We start from the raw sequence: 19,810 nt of genomic DNA, 5'->3' as shown, positions 1-19,810 counted from the left end.
TACCGGGCGAATGAAATTGTTTTGGAAGTGGAGGCAATTTCTGAATAATTATAATTTTCTGCATAGCATAGGTCGTAGATGAAATTATTGTATGAATCATACCATGATATATTAAGTGTATTGTATTTTCAGCAACACTCTAATGAACCTGACTCACTTGACGCAGAACGCAGCCATTCACTTTAATGCCTCGTTCTGACACACTTGCGATTGAATTTCGCACCAATTCGATTTACAATTACCACACTTGAATAATTAATGAGCCGAATCGAGACGTACTCATGTGAGATTTACTAGACTTTGTAGATGTTAAGACAAGCCTTGGCCCCCCGGCGAGTCACCTCAACTCACTCATTTCATTGAGTATACAACGAAGCGCACCACCAACTCTGCAGTTGATGAAGGTGTTATTGAACGTCATCAAGTGTACGAATGCGTCGCACTTTCACCAGACAATCATTGATGACAGTCGTTAAAAAGAACGAACTGAACGTCGTGATGGTCAAATCTGCAAGTTTTGTATTAAGAGAGCCTCTAAATTCATATTAAGCAGCTTAATAAACATATGCTAGGGACAAAATGCAAGAAAAATGATTACTCGGCAGCCGAAAAAGGCTATAGAGCATATAAGCAAAATATTTAGTAGAATCCATACTCTAAATTATTCATAGATTAAGATTTTTTAGTAGGAGATGCAGTAATTGTACTTTTATACGAGTTGCAATTGAAGAAAAGAGATTGCATTTCTGAAGTATTTGTTTTCAAGTAGTCCAACGATGTTGTTCTGACATTGGAAAATCAAAAAGATGTTCTCGAAAGACATTTTATTAGGTATATTGCTGACGCTTCGGATGTAGCAACGTTCATTATCAAATGACAAAAAGGTTTGAAATATAGAGAATATACATTCTGACGTACTTAACGCCCAAATTTTCTTAAATGTATGAAAAGGACTTTCGGAAACCAGCATTTTGATCTCCCAACGCTAGCAGAAAAAAACATCGTTGAGCTATTTTTTTTAGTAAAACACCTTCTCAAAGCATCAAATCGAACATACGTAAAATATGAAGTTTTATATCCTCGTTCGAATATTGGGGTGAATTGTTCCCCCTTCCCTCAAACCTGATGCTATGGCTTCTAAATTCAGAGAAATAAGGATATGCTCAGCTGGGAACGTCGTGTGGATCAGAAATGGTTTAGTTTGTCACCAAAAAGACGCTGCAGGAATCCATCACTCTCATTAGGCGCTGTTCGTCATGACACGAGCGTCGCCTCGTCGCAGGCAGCAAACAGTTCCCATTTATTCGTTGATTTTTTTATGAAAAACTTAAATCCAACGATTTTTACCTTTTACATTCATAATTTAAATTTTTGGCTCGGAATCTGTATTGTCACATAATACTGCACACTTGGACATGCATATCATTTCCAGCGCCCATAGACCTAAATTAGCTGACAATTGGGCTGCGCTATAACAATTGTTAGAAACGAATTGTTTGCGACATCAAGGAAGAATGATAACGAATACAGAAAATTGATATTTTACTGAACACATACAAAGGTTTGTGCGGCATCTTTAAGTGGGCCTCATTCAAGCTCGTGTTTTATACCCCCGAATTAGTTTCGTAACGATTAAACAACAATCGTGCGAAAATCGTATACAAACTTTCCGGAGTGATTTCTTATGGGCAAAATTTAGTTGTCGCCCGTTAAACCTGACTTCGCCTTTCAAACATATAAAAAGTTTAGGGGCTATAGCCGAATGATCAAGAAGAGTGAGAATGGATAAGGTGCCACTGAGTATATTGAGACAAAAAGTTATCAATAAAAATCTCATAAATATCGGCACAAAGCACTGCTTTTTAAACACAATGTTAGATTAAAGGAAGTTACAGATCAAAAATGATTGCAGATGGAATGAAATTCCAATAAATTAACAATATTTTACAAGCAGTCGTACAGAGCAAATCTCCTGCATTGGAGATTAAATGACAATCGAAATGAAATACAAGCAAAAACAAACTCTTCACAGAAAGCAATGTACACGGGACGTGTTAAGTAGGCAAGCCGTTATTAAGCTTCCGTTATGTAATCCAAGCGCGACAATAAATTTTTGTAAAAGGAACAGTTTCAATGAAAGTATCATTTTAGTTGAACCTGTTCTGCATACAAGTTAGTTAAGTGCTTGCTGTAAGGCATGAGCTACTCGGCAGGCAGGTAGCAAACGAAGTGTAGTAGTAAAGATAGCGAACTAGTTAACTAATTTCATTAACTAAAAGTTACATTGCATTGGAAATTACGCAAAATGTTACCCGGTAGTCTGAGGCATTGACATGGCCTTAGACGGTATAGCATAATTACTTATAGGCTAGGTATCTTTGTGATCGAGCTGAAATTGAGAAAAATGACCTGAGGATGAAAGAAAGTTGAAATAGGGTACTGACTGAGATCGAGAAGTTTCTAAATAATATTGCGAAAAATATGGCAACCAGGCAACCATGGTCCTTTGAAAAACAAATTACTTTGAATAGTAAGAATGCGGTCGCCATGGCATCAAGGAAATTGAGGGTATGCATTAAAGTTAGCGTCTATGACAAACTGGTTGGTCTATACATTTATCAGAAAGAAACTGTGATGAATTAATTACAGGCAACCAGCTTTGGTGTACGTTATAGCGTTATAACCGATACACTGTAGCGTCACAGCGTTACGACCACCACGTCATAACGTCGACACCACAACGTCACAGCGTTACGACCGCCACGTCATAACGTCGACACCACAACGTCACAGCGTTAGGGGTGGAGGTTACCGTAGCCTCGATATCCCCCACGACGAAACTCCAACGTGCCTGAGGAAGGGAGGGGATTAAGCCATTGTACATTGCTAAACATTACATTATAACATAGACGTATGTTATTTCCATACATTAAATTATAACAGATATAATTTCATTATCACACATTACGGTATAACATAAATATATATTCATTATTGCATATTACATAATAAAAATTCGATGTTATAGAGCATGCCTAGCACGCGCTGAATAATGTCTTGCATGGCTTGTGCTTTTAATTAAAATTTCGATCGTCATGAATTAATAACTGTCATTAGAAAGATTTGGGCATAAGACAACAATCTAGCATAATAAATGAGTTCCAATAAATCAATGAATTTACGCTTAACATGGATTTATGCGAAATGTTAATTGGATAATAGGACAACTTTTACAGCAAGATCGACATATATCTTAGTTTCAAACTGCACCTTCTATTGCATACATTAGATTTATTAGCGGAAGTTATTTTGTTTGTTATTTCCTTTGCGCTCTAACATTCCTCTACAATCAAACATTCCTCTGCACTCTAACATTTCTCTACGCTCTAACATTCCTTAATGTAGAAACACACAATTCTACACCCAATCTAATCACTGTGATCTGCATACATCATTCGAAGACAGGTAGGACAGATAAATCTAATAACTATAATTAATATATGTGTTCATAATTTCAGATCAGATAACACAATTCGAAATTGCTTCCAATTGAACTGCCATAAATCAGTGAAACAAACAAATAAATTCCACTTGGTAAGGTGACCAAGAACTACAGATGTCGAGCGATGCGTGTACACCAACTAATGTCACGGAAAACCTGCACGTAAAGGTGTGAAATTAAATAAAACCTTCACAAATAATCCATAATAAAAATACCTCGGGATCCGCGAGAGCTGTGTGGTCGGTGATCCTGTATCTGAAAAATAGAACATTTTGTCAACGTCCTTAGAGTCAACAAGTTCTAGTGCGAGCTCAACACAAAAATATCAGGAAACTCTAGAGTAAAACATATTCAATAAACTCTAGCGCTTCGGTCACCCATGACAACAAATTTGAACAAGCAACTTGCTAACCATTGACCGATACATATTTCTTTAAAAAATATTTATTTTTCTTTAAGAAATATCCATCGTTCTATTCAAAATTTATTCATTAATCGTTCTTTAGAAAAACAGCGAAAACACGTCCAAATGCTTTGCTAGACCATTGTCATTGGTGTTACTATCAACAACACTACTATGACAACAAATCATACGCTGAAAACTATGAAAAATTTATTAAATAGTTGGTTGGGTATGATTTTTGAGCGGCTTTGAGGAAGTATACAAGCAGCAATATACAAATTTTTAATGGAGATATTCGAAATTTCAGTGGTAAATAACAAAAGAGACTTTATTTTAATATCATATTAGTGGAAAAGATGTTTCTACTGCTGTAGCCCTCTAAATTTTTAAATGTAAACATTACTCTACTGTAAATACAACTCAGATCTTAGTACTACATAATCTTTATCAGTTTTAGTTATATCTGTCTTAGTACAATATTCAATATGATTATATATTATAATTATATTGAATTATATACTATTATATTCAACATAAAACAGTTATCGTCCAGGACTCTGACCTCAGAGTAGCCGGTGTAGCCCTGAAGCTGAACGCTCATCTTGAACTGCTCTATAAGCTGCTCTTGATCACGCGTGTAGCGAGCACTGTCAGAAGCGCTGCCACTTCCTGCTGTGCTGCCACCGTAGCTGCCTCCTCCAGCAGTGTTGCCACCTCCTGCACTGCTGCCACCATAGCTGCCACCTCCTGCAGTGCTTCCACCTCCTGCAGTGCTTCCACCATAGCTGCCACCTCCGGCAGTGCTGCCACCTCCTGCAGTGCTGCCACCGTAACTGCCACCTCCTGCAGTGCTGCCACCGTAACTGCCACCTCCTGCATTGAAGACATATTCATTTGCTCTCCATAATATAAATAATAACCATGGATGATAATAACATATGGATGTATTGCTTGACACCATTAGAGAAAAGCTAACTCTTGATATAAAAAAGACCATTTTCAGTGATGGTCCAACTGTTCATCTCACATAATTTCATCATAATGTTCGACGGCTCCCAATTACCGGAAGAAGCATCACAAACATGAAATAGTGCCATGATAAAAAATGAGCACTCGTTTCTTAAACTTTAGCATTGCAACTGCAAGAACATACCTTTCATTAAACTTAGTATAATCTATCATGCCCTAATGTCAGCAACAAAACATTTGCTTTGATTTTAAACTTAAAAAAATTTATGAACCAAATTGCTTCCATCGTAGCCATCCGTGATACAAACCTTGATAAAAGCCTCCGAAGCCGCGCTTTTGGCTCTGATTTGAATTGGGATCTCTGGCACCACGAGTGCCATCACTCGAACCTCCGTCGTGCAGGTTATATGAGCTCCTGGACTCGCCGTATTTTCCATCGTAGGATCCACGATACGAACCTCCTCGGTGCCCACCAGGATTATAGCCCTCGCGAGGACCAGAATTGTAGTACGGCGCTCTAGAATCCCCGTAAGGTTCCCTGTTTATTGCAGCGTGATTGTCGCGGTAGGAATAGCCTTGGGAATTATCATATGAGCCATTATCCCCGCCTTGAGACTTGCGTGAACTCGTGTAGGAATCTTGGAAAGCTCCGCCATATGGATCTTGGAAGCCCCCATAGGGTTCTCGTGGTCCTCCTTGGTTGCCCTGACCGCTTCTGAACGATCCTTGTTGGCGTCCATGCGCATTCTTATCAAGTTCCTGTCCGCCAAAGCTTCCGCGGTATCCTGGAGCACCACCATGGGAACCTCGATCTCCTTTAAAGCCGTTCCGTGACTTATTTTGCGAGTAACCATAATAATTTGAGGTTGTTTGGTCGTGTTCATGGTATTGCTGTGAGCGCGAGTTATCGTAAGAATTGTGTTGTGGTGGATTTTGGTTGTACGAGCCATACCGGCCGCCGGCAGAATTGTTTTGGTCCGAACGCCCGTCGTCTCGAGACGTTGAGCTTTCGTTGACTTCATTTTTTTCAGCGCGGTCACTGAATTTATTGTTAACTTGGCCCCGAAAAGAGTTGTTTCCACTGGCATCTTTTCCACTTTTAGCAACATGGTTGTCGAATCCTCCTTCTCTGTCATTTCTCCTATTCAGTGATGTATCATACATTCCACTTCCCCTTACGTTATAACTTAATTTTGCTTTGGCGTTATCACTTTCATCAGCTCGAAAATTTGTTCCTCGATCTCCTTTGCCTCGCAGGTGTTCCCGTTCACCTCTCATCGAATATTCACTTCCCCTTTCATTTCTACCTCCTCTAGGGCCTCCACCTCTTCCCCCTCTGTAGCTCTCATTCCAGTTCTCCCTTCCCCTTCCTTCCCCCCTGCGCAGAGTGATGGGCAATTCTCCCTTCCTCTCTCTCGCTGCGCGCATTTTTTCCTCGCGCGCGATGCGCTCAAGCTCGCGCTCCTGCTCCTCTAGGTCCTCCTGGCGAGCTTTGCTCTGCAGGTACGAAGTCTTCGTGTCCAGGCGCGGCTTCTGAACCTCCTCCCCAGGGGCCGGCCAAGCCATGGGGTTGCTCAGATCAGGGGGTGGACTGAAAAAATTATTATTGAAGGGTTATCCAGAAACAACAATTCTTCAGGACCCATATTGAATGGTATATTAATTAAAAGTAATTCTACATACACGTTCAAGTTCCAGGCACACGGGCACAGGTAATATAGTAAGAAAAATCAACAGAACAAGACTAACGTACCTGCAACATTGTATTTGAAGTTATATTCAAAAATATTTTAAAACTTAAATTTCATAGTAAAATTTTAAACAGTTATCATAGGATGAACAGCTACGGACATGACACTTAGAAACATTAGGGGCCATTCAATGACTCAAGAAAAAAATTATTCACATTACCATGGAAAAAAGCTGTCCCCGCTCACCTGTCTCGGGGCGCCGTGTTTCTAGCGCTCCCAAAGCCCCGACTTCCTCGACCACGTCGCCCTCGAGGGTCGGTGCCACGGCTGTTGTTTCTGTTGCTGTCATTCCTGTTGTTGTTGTCAGTGTTGCGGCCTTCGTACATCACGCCTCTAACGTCACTGAGAGGCTCAACGAACTGAATGGTTTCTGCACAGAAAATGTTTTGTTATGATAAGGATAGTTAAAATACGATAATAAATAAATATACTGGCCAGTGGATAAATTTACAATGTGCAATATTCAAATGAACATTGAGTACAAAAAAGATTGAGTACGGAAGAACATGAATGAATTCGATGAAAAAATTACTGAGTGCAATTTAACCTTTATATTCGCGGCACGAAACCAATCGCCCTAAAGTCGGTGGTGATCCTAGAGGCGTACGAGTTTTATTCGAAATTATCTGCTAAACTTAAGGCGACTTCACAACCTGACAATCGAAACCTTTCTTCAACGCTATAATTGATAAATTTAAAGGCTGTCATGAATGTAGGTAGTAGTATATATAACTCCTACGAGGACCTATCTTGAATTAAGTTCTCAATTACAATTTAGTAGTGCGTTAATCCATGTTTTTTGTACCGTCTAAGTAGGACTGCCGTCCTACCATGAAAACATAACTAAAAAAAATATTACAAAAAATAAAATCAATGCAACACTAAGACAAATCATGACGAAATAAATACCTAACCATGGGAAAATAGTAACACTTTTAACAAGTAATAGTTTTCTATAGGTTACTGTTAAAGATAAGGATATTGAGACACTAATGCAACGTGACAAAGTTACTACACGTGGTCGCAGCTTTGGAAATAAGAAGTAATTTACTCAACTAATAACCTACTCATTAGCGGAAATTAGCGCTTGCCATGATAACTAAAGTACCATATATACCTATATATACCGTAGACGGAGTAGAATGACGACTATAATAAAATTGTAATTCTAATGTAAATATCAATAATAATAATAATAATAATAATAATAATAATAATAATATATAATTTCAATTACAGTAATATAATATATATATATATATAAGTCACCGTTGCGCTCGGCAAGTTTAGCATCGAAGAAGTCAAAAAGCGAGGCGGGCCCTGACGGTCTGGGAGCGTCACGCATGGCTTCGTAGTCATCCTCATCGTCAGAGTCTCCTGCTCGTCCTCCACGACCACGACGACCACGGCCTCTGCCTCGTCCTCGGGACGTCGAGCCGCCGCCTCCTGACGAGAGAGGCTCACGACGAGGCGGGGCCGGCAGCGGCTGGCCTGTGGCGGCCTGATGAAAATATCACGGAGTTACTTAATGGCAACAATGCAATATAGACATCAATGCACTATAGACATCAATGCACTATAGACATCAATGCACTATAGACATCAATGCACTATAGACATCAATGCACTATAGACATCAAAATAGAGATGTGGGAAATAATGACATCACAACTATGATGCACATTAAGAATTTGAAAGCAAAGAAAAAACCAATTAGATTCACCATATCTTCATGAAAACATTTCAGATAAGAGCTCCATCGTCAGTTAAAAAAGTTTTAGAAAATACGTACAAGTACTATCAGTATAGTGAAAATCCATATATGTATACACTATAGAAATTAAAACTTAAGTTTTAATCTATTGACATGAAAATGTCATAATGATTTTGTACATATCGAATCAGAATCAATTAAAATAATTGATGAAAAAATTTAGGTTTAGATCAGCCTAAACGATCTACAGACTTACCATTAAATTAGCAGTTTAGTAATAATCTTACTTGGGACATGAATCGATTAATTAGGACAACAAAATTTGACAATTGACGCAAATAAATTACGCAGCAAGAGACAACCTGATTTGTCAGCGGACATCATACAGAAAATTTGGTCTGGCAATTTTATCAAAATAAAAATTAAATAAAGCAAGGAAAACAGAAAATGTCTTCATTCAATGTCACAGATTTTAAAGTTAAATTAAAAAAAATTCTATATGAGCTCACGGCTTTAAGCTCCCTGATAGCAGCGCCCACGTCCTGTCGGTTGTTGTCCAGCGCCCACTTGGCAACGTCGGCAGGGAAGCCGGCGGCCACCACCCGCGCCACTGAGGAGTTGGCCATTTGTCGTCCGCCACCGAACACCTGCACCACAAGGACAATGAGTGACGGTGGCTGTAGGGGTAACTAAACTATTGGTGTAGTTGGCCATTTGTCTTCCCCCACCGAACACCTGCACCACAAGGACAATGAGTGACGGTGGCTGTAGGGGTAACTAAACTGTTGCTGTAGTTGGCCATTTGTCTTCCGCCACCGAACACCTGCAGCACAAGGACGATGAGTGACGGTGGCTGTAAGGGTAACTAAACTATTGGTGTAGTTGGCCATTTATCGTCCGCCACCGAACACCTGCACCACAAGGACAATGCGTGACGGTGGTTGTAGGGGTAACTAAACTGCTGGTGTAGTTGGCCATTTGTCGTCCGCCACCGAACACCTGCACCACAAGGACAATGCGTGACGGTGGTTGTAGGGGTAACTAAACTGTTGGTGTAGTTGCAGGTGAGAGAGAGTGATTAAAAATTGTAAGTACAGTTGCAAGCGAGGGTATGACTTGGAGTGCAAATACTAAGGAAAGAGGAGGTATGATTGAAAGTGCAAGTACAATTTGAAGTGAGAGTATGAATAAAATGTGCGAGCGGGTAGTGAGTTGTGTTAGAAAGTTGTGTTAGAGAGTTGTGTTAGAGAGCTGTTTTTAATCGAGTTAGGGGAAATTTTATGGCTTGAAAATTACTGATCATGTAAGAAACTAAAAAATAATAACCCTTTCCTGTGGCGACTAGTTTCCCTGAAACTAAACTATTGATAGTCAAGGTTTTTCTTCTCAAAATCTCAAGCAAATTCTTTCTTGTCAAATTAACTTTTTATACAATGCACACATAATAGTTTATGCACCCATAACCATTTAGATAGCATCCTAAGTTTTAGTTTGGTGCTGGCTTTGGATTAAGGAGAAACAAATATTTGGTACGCACATTTTAATTCTGAAGATTCAAATGACAATGTATACAACTGTTATTATGTACCTGTATTGGAAATAAATAATTTGCTTGTTTGTCATAATTGAGTGCAATTCTAAGTCAAGTTTACCATTTTTATCATTCTTTATGATACCAATTTTAATAAGAGTGAACGGCGAATATTGTGTATTCAAAATCCTTCGTAACGAATATACGTAACAGTCATATTATTATTAGCAGAATATTGTAAGGTGATTTCCAAACTTATATTTTCTGAGTCATTCCAGTTCAGTTTACTTGCCAGTTCCAAATTATTTCTGAATTTCCTGGTTAGCCATTTTTTAATGCTGATCTGCTCGTAATTAATCTTGCCAGCTACATGCTTGCTGGCTGACATGTCAATCCCTTGCGAAATATTAATTTTCAGTCACTTTTATTGACAAATCAGGCGCCTACACTCATTTCGCTTTAATTCAAACAAATCTTCATTGGTAATTTCCGTGATCCCTCCATCACGTTTAGTGACTTTGACTGACAATTACCTTTCCGCCAGCTGATCCTTTGACGATCTCCTGCACAGTGTGCTTGCGGTGCACGGTGAATGCATCCTTGTTATCCTCAGTCTCTTTGACGACGGTCTTGAGGGCCTTGAAGCCGCGCAGGCTGCCGTTCACCGCACCGCCTGCGTCACCTTTGCCAAATGGAATCCATGGTGGAGGACTGGAGCCGTCGAGGTTGGTGACTGCAGCAGGGCGTGTAGATGAGTAGATGCTCTGGAAATGATGATAAAATTAAGATCCTTGTCATTAAGTATGAGTCGCCAGCTACCAGTTAGGTACTAATCACTTAATTTATCGGGACATCAAAATTACTTTCAAATTAATTTTTTATTTTAATTTTGCAGTTGTATACTTATGTATAATCTCTAAATGCTTTCAATTACTGCACTTAGAAATTTAAATTTAAAACCATGCATAATTTTAGTTTTACCTGATAATAAGTAATGTGTAATTCGCACGTAATAATATCTGAATTAGGAATCCTACATTTGAATTTTCAAATCCTTCCAGGCCAGGTTTGCAAAATAGAAAAGTCAGAAAATTGTTAATAAGCATTGCTCTCTTGCTAAATGTTGATACACAAATTGAAGAAACTGAAATTACCACAATATTACAGATGTAAGGAACAAATTAGGAGCAGTAATTGGAACAAAAATGTTTTATCCCGATCGACTATCTGGCAGGCAAATTCTAGAGAGGATAAGTTAGAGTACTAACCTCAGTAAGCTTCCATCGTTCATATAAGGCATCCACTCGGCCACCCAGATGAGTGATGTGCTTTGGAGCAAGCAGAAGAAAACCTCCAGCAGCTGGCACTTTACCAATGAGCAGGAGCTTGGTGCCAGGCGCAGTGTCAGGTCTGGGGGACGAAAAATTGAAATGGTGGAGTTGGTACCAGGAACAGTGTCAGGTCTGGGGGACGAAAAATTGAAATGGTGGAGTTGGTACCAGGCGCAGTGTCAGGTCTGGGGGACGAAAAATTGAAATGGTGTAGTTGGTACCAGGCGCAGTGTCAGGTCTGGGGGACAAAAAATTGAAATGGTGGAGTTGGTACCAGGAGCAGTGTCAGGTCTGGGGGACAAAATATTTAAATGTTGGTTCCATACTTCAGCAAATCTATGAAATGTGTGCCAAAGTTAGTGCTTTCATTTGTTTGAAGCCGGGGCCAGAAATATACATGGGGGCTGTTAGCACGCCTATCCAGGACACTTTTCGTGTAGCGATATGACCTGGAGTTGGAATTTTATATATAGAGAGAGACAATGTTTAGGAATCGTAAAACGTTAAGAGCTGCTTGACCAGGAACTGAAAATTGATTTTGTAATTGGTACATGTATATTAAATTCACAAGAACTGAAATCATTTTCGCATATATGAGAACAAATTCCTAGAAAGAATGGGAGTTCTTCCTAGGATTTGAAGTGACGGGATCGCAGGTAGCGGGATCGGGGGTGGCGGGATCGGGGGTGATGGGACTTGGGATAACTGAATGGAATTCCGACTGGGTTTTGGAGGATAGAATCCTCAGGTATAATTATATATCCAGGGTAAAGACGGGTTAAGCTGATGGTTAGTCTAAAAAGAAGCATTATTTTCTATAAGAGAAAATATACCTATTCTATTTCAGTTAGTGATTAGACATTGTAGGTGATTGTAATGAAAAAAAATATAAATAATTATTTATAATTTATTATCTTCCACAAACCTCAGAACTGGACAGGGCTGGTATTCTAGCGCATGATGAATTGCCAGGCCGTCTGTTAGCGTGAGGCGCAGGAGGCGTCCAGAGACAGCATCTCCACCTTCAGCAGTTCTAGGAACACAAATGTTGCGTATGCTGCACACTTGCACCACCAGCGGGCCTGTTACCTAAATAGCATAATAATGTTATTCAGTACTCCATATACCTGCTATGAAAATGACTTCAGGGAAATTATATGTGGCCAGACATCAATAGCAAATGTTTTACTATACAGAAAGAAGAGAAATTTTAATATTATGGTGGATAGGTAGCAAGGCTGAAATAAATTTTCTTAGAACAAAAACTAGGTACATATACTCTTTCTAATAAGTCAGTTCTTAATAGAAAAGTGCCAAAAATTTTCATAAATTTAACTATTCTTTTCAATACCTACTAAATGACAGGCTGGCTTGTACATACCAGGCCTCCCTTGACCAGACAAGAAAATTGCAGGAACCAAACACCATAAAAAAGAATTAGCTGAACTTGTACACAATAAAAGTACCAATAATGATCAAATCCAAGGCCAAATATGAAGCTTTTGCATCACTAGGCCAAGTAGCTCACCGAGCTTGATTTTTTGGAAGAAGATGATTCATCAGAAACTTTCTTGTCTACCACATCCTTGAGGTCGGTCTGTAGGGATGAATAAGAAATCTTAACAACCTGAGAAATGTAGGTAATGAAGATTTGATGATGATGACATACTACATAATTTTTTTAGACCAGAAAATTTGTAAATTCATTCAAAATGCAGCCTTTGAAAATAAAATTAAAAGAAAAAAAACATCATTAATTTAAAAGGGTTATAAAAAGTGGTTTACAGTAGGTATGTCATGGGTCATTCTGTAAAATCCTAATCAAAACTTCCATTCTCACAAGAATTACACAGATAATCTACTTTAATTCGTATATAGAATTTTGTTCAGAATTGAATCTTCATGGGCAAAATATAGTTACATATTAATAACAAATTAATTTGTATTTATACAAAGGCATCAAAGTAAATGACCTGCAATTTTAATTATACTCACATCAAGTAGAAGATCTTTGAGACTCTTATATGAATGAAAAATGGATTCAGCTACATCATCTCTGGAGTCAAACCCTTTCTCAATTGACTGTACACTCACACGCCTGTAAACAGAGGACAAGTATGAAATCATGAGAAAAACATGACAGTGTTATGGGTATGTACTAGGGTGCCAACCAAAAAAAATTGTATTTATTTCAACCTCATGGTTCAGAATTGTTCCACTACATAGGCTAGGTGCTTATACCAATACTTTTACAAGCAAACACAGTTTACTGGTTACACAATAGAGGTGGAGTTCTAACAAGTCAGGCTAATGTCACCAATTATGTTAACAGTTTTTTGCAAAATGCCAAACAGGTGAAGGTACCTCAACATCAATAGTCAATTCAATACCTACTCCAATGCCAGGCTGTAAAGTAGGGCCTTCAGCTTGAGATATCAGCTTCTTTTCAAGCTCTCTATCAGCCACCTCGACCTTAAATCAGCATATATAAACTATGGATTACTTGATCAACCTTGCCGTCACCGCGAGCATCTTCAGCTTGTTTGATTGATTGTATTTGTCACCCGATCATAATGTGCATACGTATGGCGCGCCCAATGCTACTGCTGACAAAATCGTCTCCGTTTCCATAATTTGTTGAAAGCAAATGATGCCTCAATATGTTTTAATGCGTTCTAGTGTATTCTAATGAGTTCTAACACAATTTATTACGTTCTAACGCGATCTATTGCGTTCTAACGCGATCTATTGCGTTCTAACATGATTTATTGCGTTCTAACGCGATCTATTGCGTTCTAACACGATTTATTGCGTTCTAACGCGGTCTATCAAATTCTAACGCAATCTAATGCGTTCGAACGCGATCTGATGCTTTCTAACGCAATCTGATGCGTTCTAACACGATCTATTGCGTTCTAACGCGATCTTGTGCGTTCTAAAGCAATCTAATGCAGGGTTGGCAATGATTAAATCAAAATGATTAAATCATGTGATTAAATCACTTGATTTTTTTATAAAAAAATCATGATTTTTTTGATTTTTTCGATTTTTTGATTTTTTCATATATTTAAATATATTGAGTGGCAGTCTTTAATTTATATTGAGGTATTGTTATTCATGGTTTAGTATAAATGTACTATAAATGACAAATTGGTATATAAACTTGTTGCCTTTAGTGTGACGTCTTGCAATGCTTCATTTTCAACAATGTTTTCCATCCTGGGCTGCAAGAAATTTTGCAACAATGCAGCATAGCGATCGGAATTCACTATCACGGTTACTCCCTCCTACGAAAACGACTCCAACAGTGTGTTGCAGCTAATAGCCCCCATCTTCCAGATATTGTTTTCAAAACATAAGTATTCTAAATGGTATGTTATGCTAACTTCTAGGAAAATGAACTTTCTTCTTTATGTACCTCCATTACTCTTTTATTTTACCTCAAAACTGCTCAATCGGTTCTCCCCCACCCTGTATATTGAGAGGTTGAGATTGTATTGACCTATTAGGCAATTAGAAAGATTTTCCACCCTAATACGAGTATTCTAATTAAAATATTTAATTTCAATCTTTAAATATGTGAATTTAAAACTAGAAACAAAGCAATTACAATTATAAGACTATATATAAAATAATTAAATGCAGTGAATGGATATAAAATATTTGAATTGTGCACATGTTTATTTCAAACAGTATTAGATTTTCTCATAACTCAAGTCTTGTGTTATTATGAGGTTTGTTTGGTACTCGTTCAGTTTACGTTTAGTATTGGTTTATTGGTCTTAATTAAATGGGAACAGTGCAGTCAGTCACTCAGTCACTACTAGTCGGAGTGTATAGAGGGTAGAGTCTGGTAGATTTATAGGACATAAAACTAGTAGATCTATTGATAGTGCTGTGCACTGTGCTATCAACTACCTATCTGTTATGTGACTCTTCAATGTTTAGAAGATCTGCATTCCTGAAGTGTTTTTGCATATTGAAGCCAGTTAAATGGTCAATATTTAGCTTATTACCTTGCTCCAAACAAACTTTACAAAGCTAATGAATAGACATAGTACCAATAATTGTTTACCCAAAAATCCCTAAGTGGTTAACACCACCTTGGCCTGTTGGCCATTATTGAAGGCAATAAGTGCCCTTTTTAGCCATCCATTATGATCCATATACTGTTATTGTTAGTAGGCTAATTGCAACATAAAAAATAACACATCAAAACGACAAAAAAGTTGAAAAAATCAAAAAAATCAAATAAATCAAAAAAATCGTGAAAAATCAAAAAAATCATTGATTTTTGATTTTTTTGATTTTTTTAAAAAAATAAAAAAAATCGCCAACCCTGAATTCTAATGTAACCTAAGGCAATCTAAGGCAATATCATGTAATCTAATGCAATCTATTGTAACCTAATGCAGTCTAGTAATGTAACCTAATGCAGTCTAATGTAACCTAATGAAGTCTAATGTAACCTAATGCAGTCTAATGTAACCTAATGCAATCTAATATAACCTAATGCAATCTAATGTAACCAAATGCAATCTAATGTATTCAATTCAATCTGATACTTTCTAATGCAATCTTAAGCGTTCTAATGCAATCTAATCTAACCTAATGCAATCTAATGTAACCTAATGCAATTTAATACATTCAAATTCAATCTGATACTTTCTAATGCAATCAAAAGCGTTCTAATGCAATCTAATGTAACCTAATGAAATCTAATGTACCCTAATTCTATTTAATGCATTCTAGTGAATTCTAATGCATCGTAATAAAATCTAGTGCAATCAAATAAAACCTGATGCATTCTAATAATTTCTAATTCAGTCTAGGTACTCAATTTTATTGAATTAGGTTTGCTTAAATTGGGCTGGAATGATGTGATATGGGTTAAATTGAATTAGTTTGATTTAAATTATGTCGGGTTGAATTGAGTGGAGTTTGGTTGAATTTGGTTGGGTTGAATTGAGTTGAGTTGAATCAAGTTGGAATGAGCTGGTCAGCTCCCAGAATTGGTCAGCTCCCATGTGACAAATTTAAGATATGTTTGGAATCTCGCAGCCCGATCATGCATTTTTGTTAACAATTAGATAGGAGGTAATTCATCTGGCGGAAATTCCACGGTTCTGGAAACATTGGGAAAGCTCTAGTCATAGCCCTAAACCTAAAGGCAGGCCACACTCAGGATGATGTATGTTTTCGGTGAATTTTCCCGCGCATTTTCACTTTTTTTAAGCTATTGCTGTGCACAGTTGGCGCAATGTAATGAAAATTGATTATCTTCGCGCACGTGTTCGCGCAATCCCGGCCATCTTTATTTTAGAAGAAATTTTCTCCAAAGTCATATGGCAAGACTGAACACCATCTGTTTACATTTCGTATGTATAACAGCCTTAGTTTACGATTACCGTACGTTCCGTATCCGACAATGCGGACAACCGGAAGAGTCAGAAGTAACCCGGACATGTCTTACATTTTATTATTGTCAGTTCGACTCGCATAGTCAATATACTCGCGTATATTGTCCACTAAAATAGTAGAACTATTTTAGCTTTCTAAAGTACGGCGCATGGCGCATTTTTTTACCAACGTAGTACGGCGCACCGCGCAGGTCGTTAAAATGACAAAATAAATTCCCACGCACCTGACACATCTTCCTGACCATGGAAGGCAGGCATGGAATATATCTGCTTGGCGAGCCACAACTGAATTTTTTGAGCCTTGGTTTTATGGGCTTGCCAAACATGATTCCATTTCTTTGAGCAGTGAATTCTACATTTATGTCATAAAAATCTATTTATGAGCTGCAAGCTTATTTTCAAAGTCTCAACTCTTATACTGTATACACATGTTACCCCAAATCTCTAATTTTACCCTGGCAATCAAAACAGGCATCAAACAACACTACTATTTGTCTTTACTTGAGTGGCAAATGAACACATGATATTGCAATCTGCTTGCTCTTATGACTGACATGACCACAGTCCACAGCTACGCAATCTTCAAGCTCAAGGAAACATTTTGGATGTTGAAACAACATGTTTGCAAAGTGAAAAACACAATTTTTTCAATCTAACAAAGAATACATGACATTAGAGCAACAAGATTTCACACCTACTGAAATTATATGATATTAGAGCCATAATATTTAAGAAAAAATAGGATTTTTCCAGCTCTGCCTATTGCCTAAACTAGACTAAAGGTAGATGTTTTCCAAATTCCACACTTGAAAAGCATGATTGACTTACAAGATTACAAAATTATTTAAAATTTGTTACTTTAGAGCTACAAGTCTAGTAAAAGCTTTTCCAATTTTGCTGGTGCCTGTGCTCTAACTCAGAAGTCAGTTAACAGTTAGCCTAGTCAGATACCTAACTCAGATTGACCATCTTGACTTATTACTAGTTAGCCTATTAGAAAGCTTTAAATTGTGAATGAACTCACTGTAACTTACCAGCCTTCAGATTTCAGCTTTGAACATATTTCTGTTATTGAACTCATACCAAATTTTTCAAAAAATACAACAAAAATAACAACTTTGACTACCTTCTATCACAATAATTTTTTTTTTGTCAATTAAGGAGAAAATCCGGTAGAGAAATAACATCGACTTTTCCATAGTCACGGAAATATTTCCGGAAAATATCGTGAAATTTTTAGGTAATGGCAATTAAAGCTGAAACGTTTAGTCGGTTCTTCTGATGTGAAATTTTGAATCTACTTATATCAGCTGTCTATTATTTATTCTCCATGATTCTTTCATATAAAAAATCCCGAACTTCTCTATTGACTGAAATTTGCTTTTTTTTTATTGAGAATTCATTAGTGAGAGCTGTTTTTTTATTAATATATGAATGAATATGTATATATATTTTTGAATTATTCAATCACTCTAAATCAGAGTAGACACTGCGTTTAAGATGTCCATATTAATTACATCAAAATTTCGATCAGCGAATTTTCTGTTATATATCATATATGCATATGAATTAATTGCTGGCAACTTTATGATATTGCTAGTTTTACCTGCATATAAGTCTGGTTTTAAGAAAGGCTTATTATGCTACAAGACTGTGCCATGCACGAGGTTATCCCCACAAAGTATTTCTGTCATTGAATTAAATGATGCGTATAACATCTTAACTTAAATTGTAATTAAGGAGCATCTAGCATAATATTGATTTCTTAATTTTTGTTGGTTTCGCACAATCCTTCCCCTCAAGGCTTCTTTTCTAAGGATAGCCCGGTACGTTTCGCATGTGTCCTGAAAGTAGGACAAGTGTCCTACTGGTGGTTCAGTGGTTAACCGGCTTTATCATCAATTATCCAAGTGTATCGTAAAATATAAGCAGCTTTAAAGTTCAGAGTACCAAGATTGACGCACTAGAGAGGCGCGGGTTCGATCACAGCTCTGTGCGAAAGTTTCTGGTCAGAATCGGCAGGGAGGCCGGGCGGTTGCAGCAGAATTGTAGCAGTGCGTTGCGAGTTCGAGACCTCAAAATGCTGTGAATGTTCTGCGATGTTAAGAATCGGCGACAGGCCTACGGCCTAATAAACGCTGAAACCGCTATTATTATAAACCGCTATTAAGTGTGTGTTAAGAGTATTACAAGCGTGTCCTGAGAGTATGACAAGTGTGTCCTGAAAGTATGAAAAGTGTGTCCTGAGAGTATGACATGTATGTCTTGAGAGTATGACAAGTGTGTCCTGAGAATATGGTAAGTGTGTCCTGAGAGCATGACAAGTGTGTCCTGGGAGTATGGTAAGTGTGTCCTGAGAGTATGAAATGTGTGCCTGAGAGTATGACAAGTGCAGAGGTGGGCAGTAGCGCGCTACATTTTCAGTAGCGGTAGCGGCGCTACATTTAAGGCAATGTAGCGGTAGCGGTAGCGCCCGCTACATATTTCAGTAGCGATACGAGGTTTTGCCGCTACAGCGCTACCGCTACATTTATAGATAAAGCCTTTAGATTTTACTTAATAGTATTAAATATTATTGAAAAAACCAGCATGATACATGCATAATATAATTTATAGAATAAAACTGTACGAAAGATTTCGGTGTAATGTTGTCAACCTCAGCCTGTTACTAGTGTCAACATATTAGTTGTTACTTGTTAAGTTGTTACCAGTTACCACTTACAGGTATTTTTTCATCTTTCAGTTTGCTTACAGTTATTTTTACAGAGTTATTTTTATGTTTCACCTTTCCTACACGGATGTCTACTTTAATCTACCAATCTCAAAAATAGTCCACATATATATACAAATAAAAGACTGATTTTTATATGTATATGTGGATAATTTTTTAAATTGGTAGATTAAAGTACACATCCATGTAGGGAAGGTAAAACATATAAATAACTGTAACTTTTATTTACTGTATCTAACCCGTACTAGTTCGGTTAGGTTAATTGCAATAAAGTTGCATTGATATGCTTTGAAAATGTTTTATTATCATTAAATGGTAATGAGTAAATCCCAATAGCAGAACTATAAATATTTAGAGATTTCCAATAATTTTGGCCATTGTAGCGGCAAATGTAGCGACGCTAAATTTTACTGTAGCGGTAGCGGTAGCGCTCGCTACAATCTAGTGGGTTTAGCGGT

At 37.7% G+C, this 19,810-nt stretch overlaps 1 protein-coding gene across 2 annotated transcripts; it reads right to left on the bottom strand.

Moving 5' to 3' along the window:
* Nucleotides 1–1,529: 1,529 nt before the first annotated feature.
* LOC108681882 (hornerin) lies at nt 1,530–17,753 on the bottom strand. Of its 2 annotated transcripts, none has more exons than XM_018170958.2 (13): nt 17,656–17,753; nt 13,197–13,299; nt 12,730–12,798; nt 12,127–12,290; nt 11,139–11,280; nt 10,404–10,634; nt 8,849–8,986; nt 7,895–8,126; nt 6,812–6,995; nt 5,183–6,465; nt 4,468–4,778; nt 3,718–3,757; nt 1,530–2,851 (listed from the first exon to the last, which is right to left on the bottom strand). In XM_018170958.2, the coding sequence occupies exons 1-13, from the start codon at nt 17,700–17,702 to the stop codon at nt 2,796–2,798; spliced, it is 3,000 nt and encodes a 999-aa protein (XP_018026447.1). In that variant the 5' UTR covers nt 17,703–17,753; the 3' UTR covers nt 1,530–2,795. The 2 variants fall into 2 exon arrangements, with proteins under 2 accessions (XP_018026447.1, XP_047735680.1); XM_047879724.1 differs by having other exon boundaries at nt 4,468–4,748.
* Nucleotides 17,754–19,810: the final 2,057 nt, after the last annotated feature.

Source organism: Hyalella azteca, unplaced genomic scaffold, assembly GCF_000764305.2.
Source record: "Hyalella azteca isolate HAZT.00-mixed unplaced genomic scaffold, Hazt_2.0.2 contig3653, whole genome shotgun sequence".
NCBI lineage: Eukaryota > Metazoa > Arthropoda > Malacostraca > Amphipoda > Hyalellidae > Hyalella > Hyalella azteca.
The sequence above is the reverse complement of the archived record's forward strand: the minus strand, read 5'-3'. Positions and strand labels throughout refer to the sequence as shown.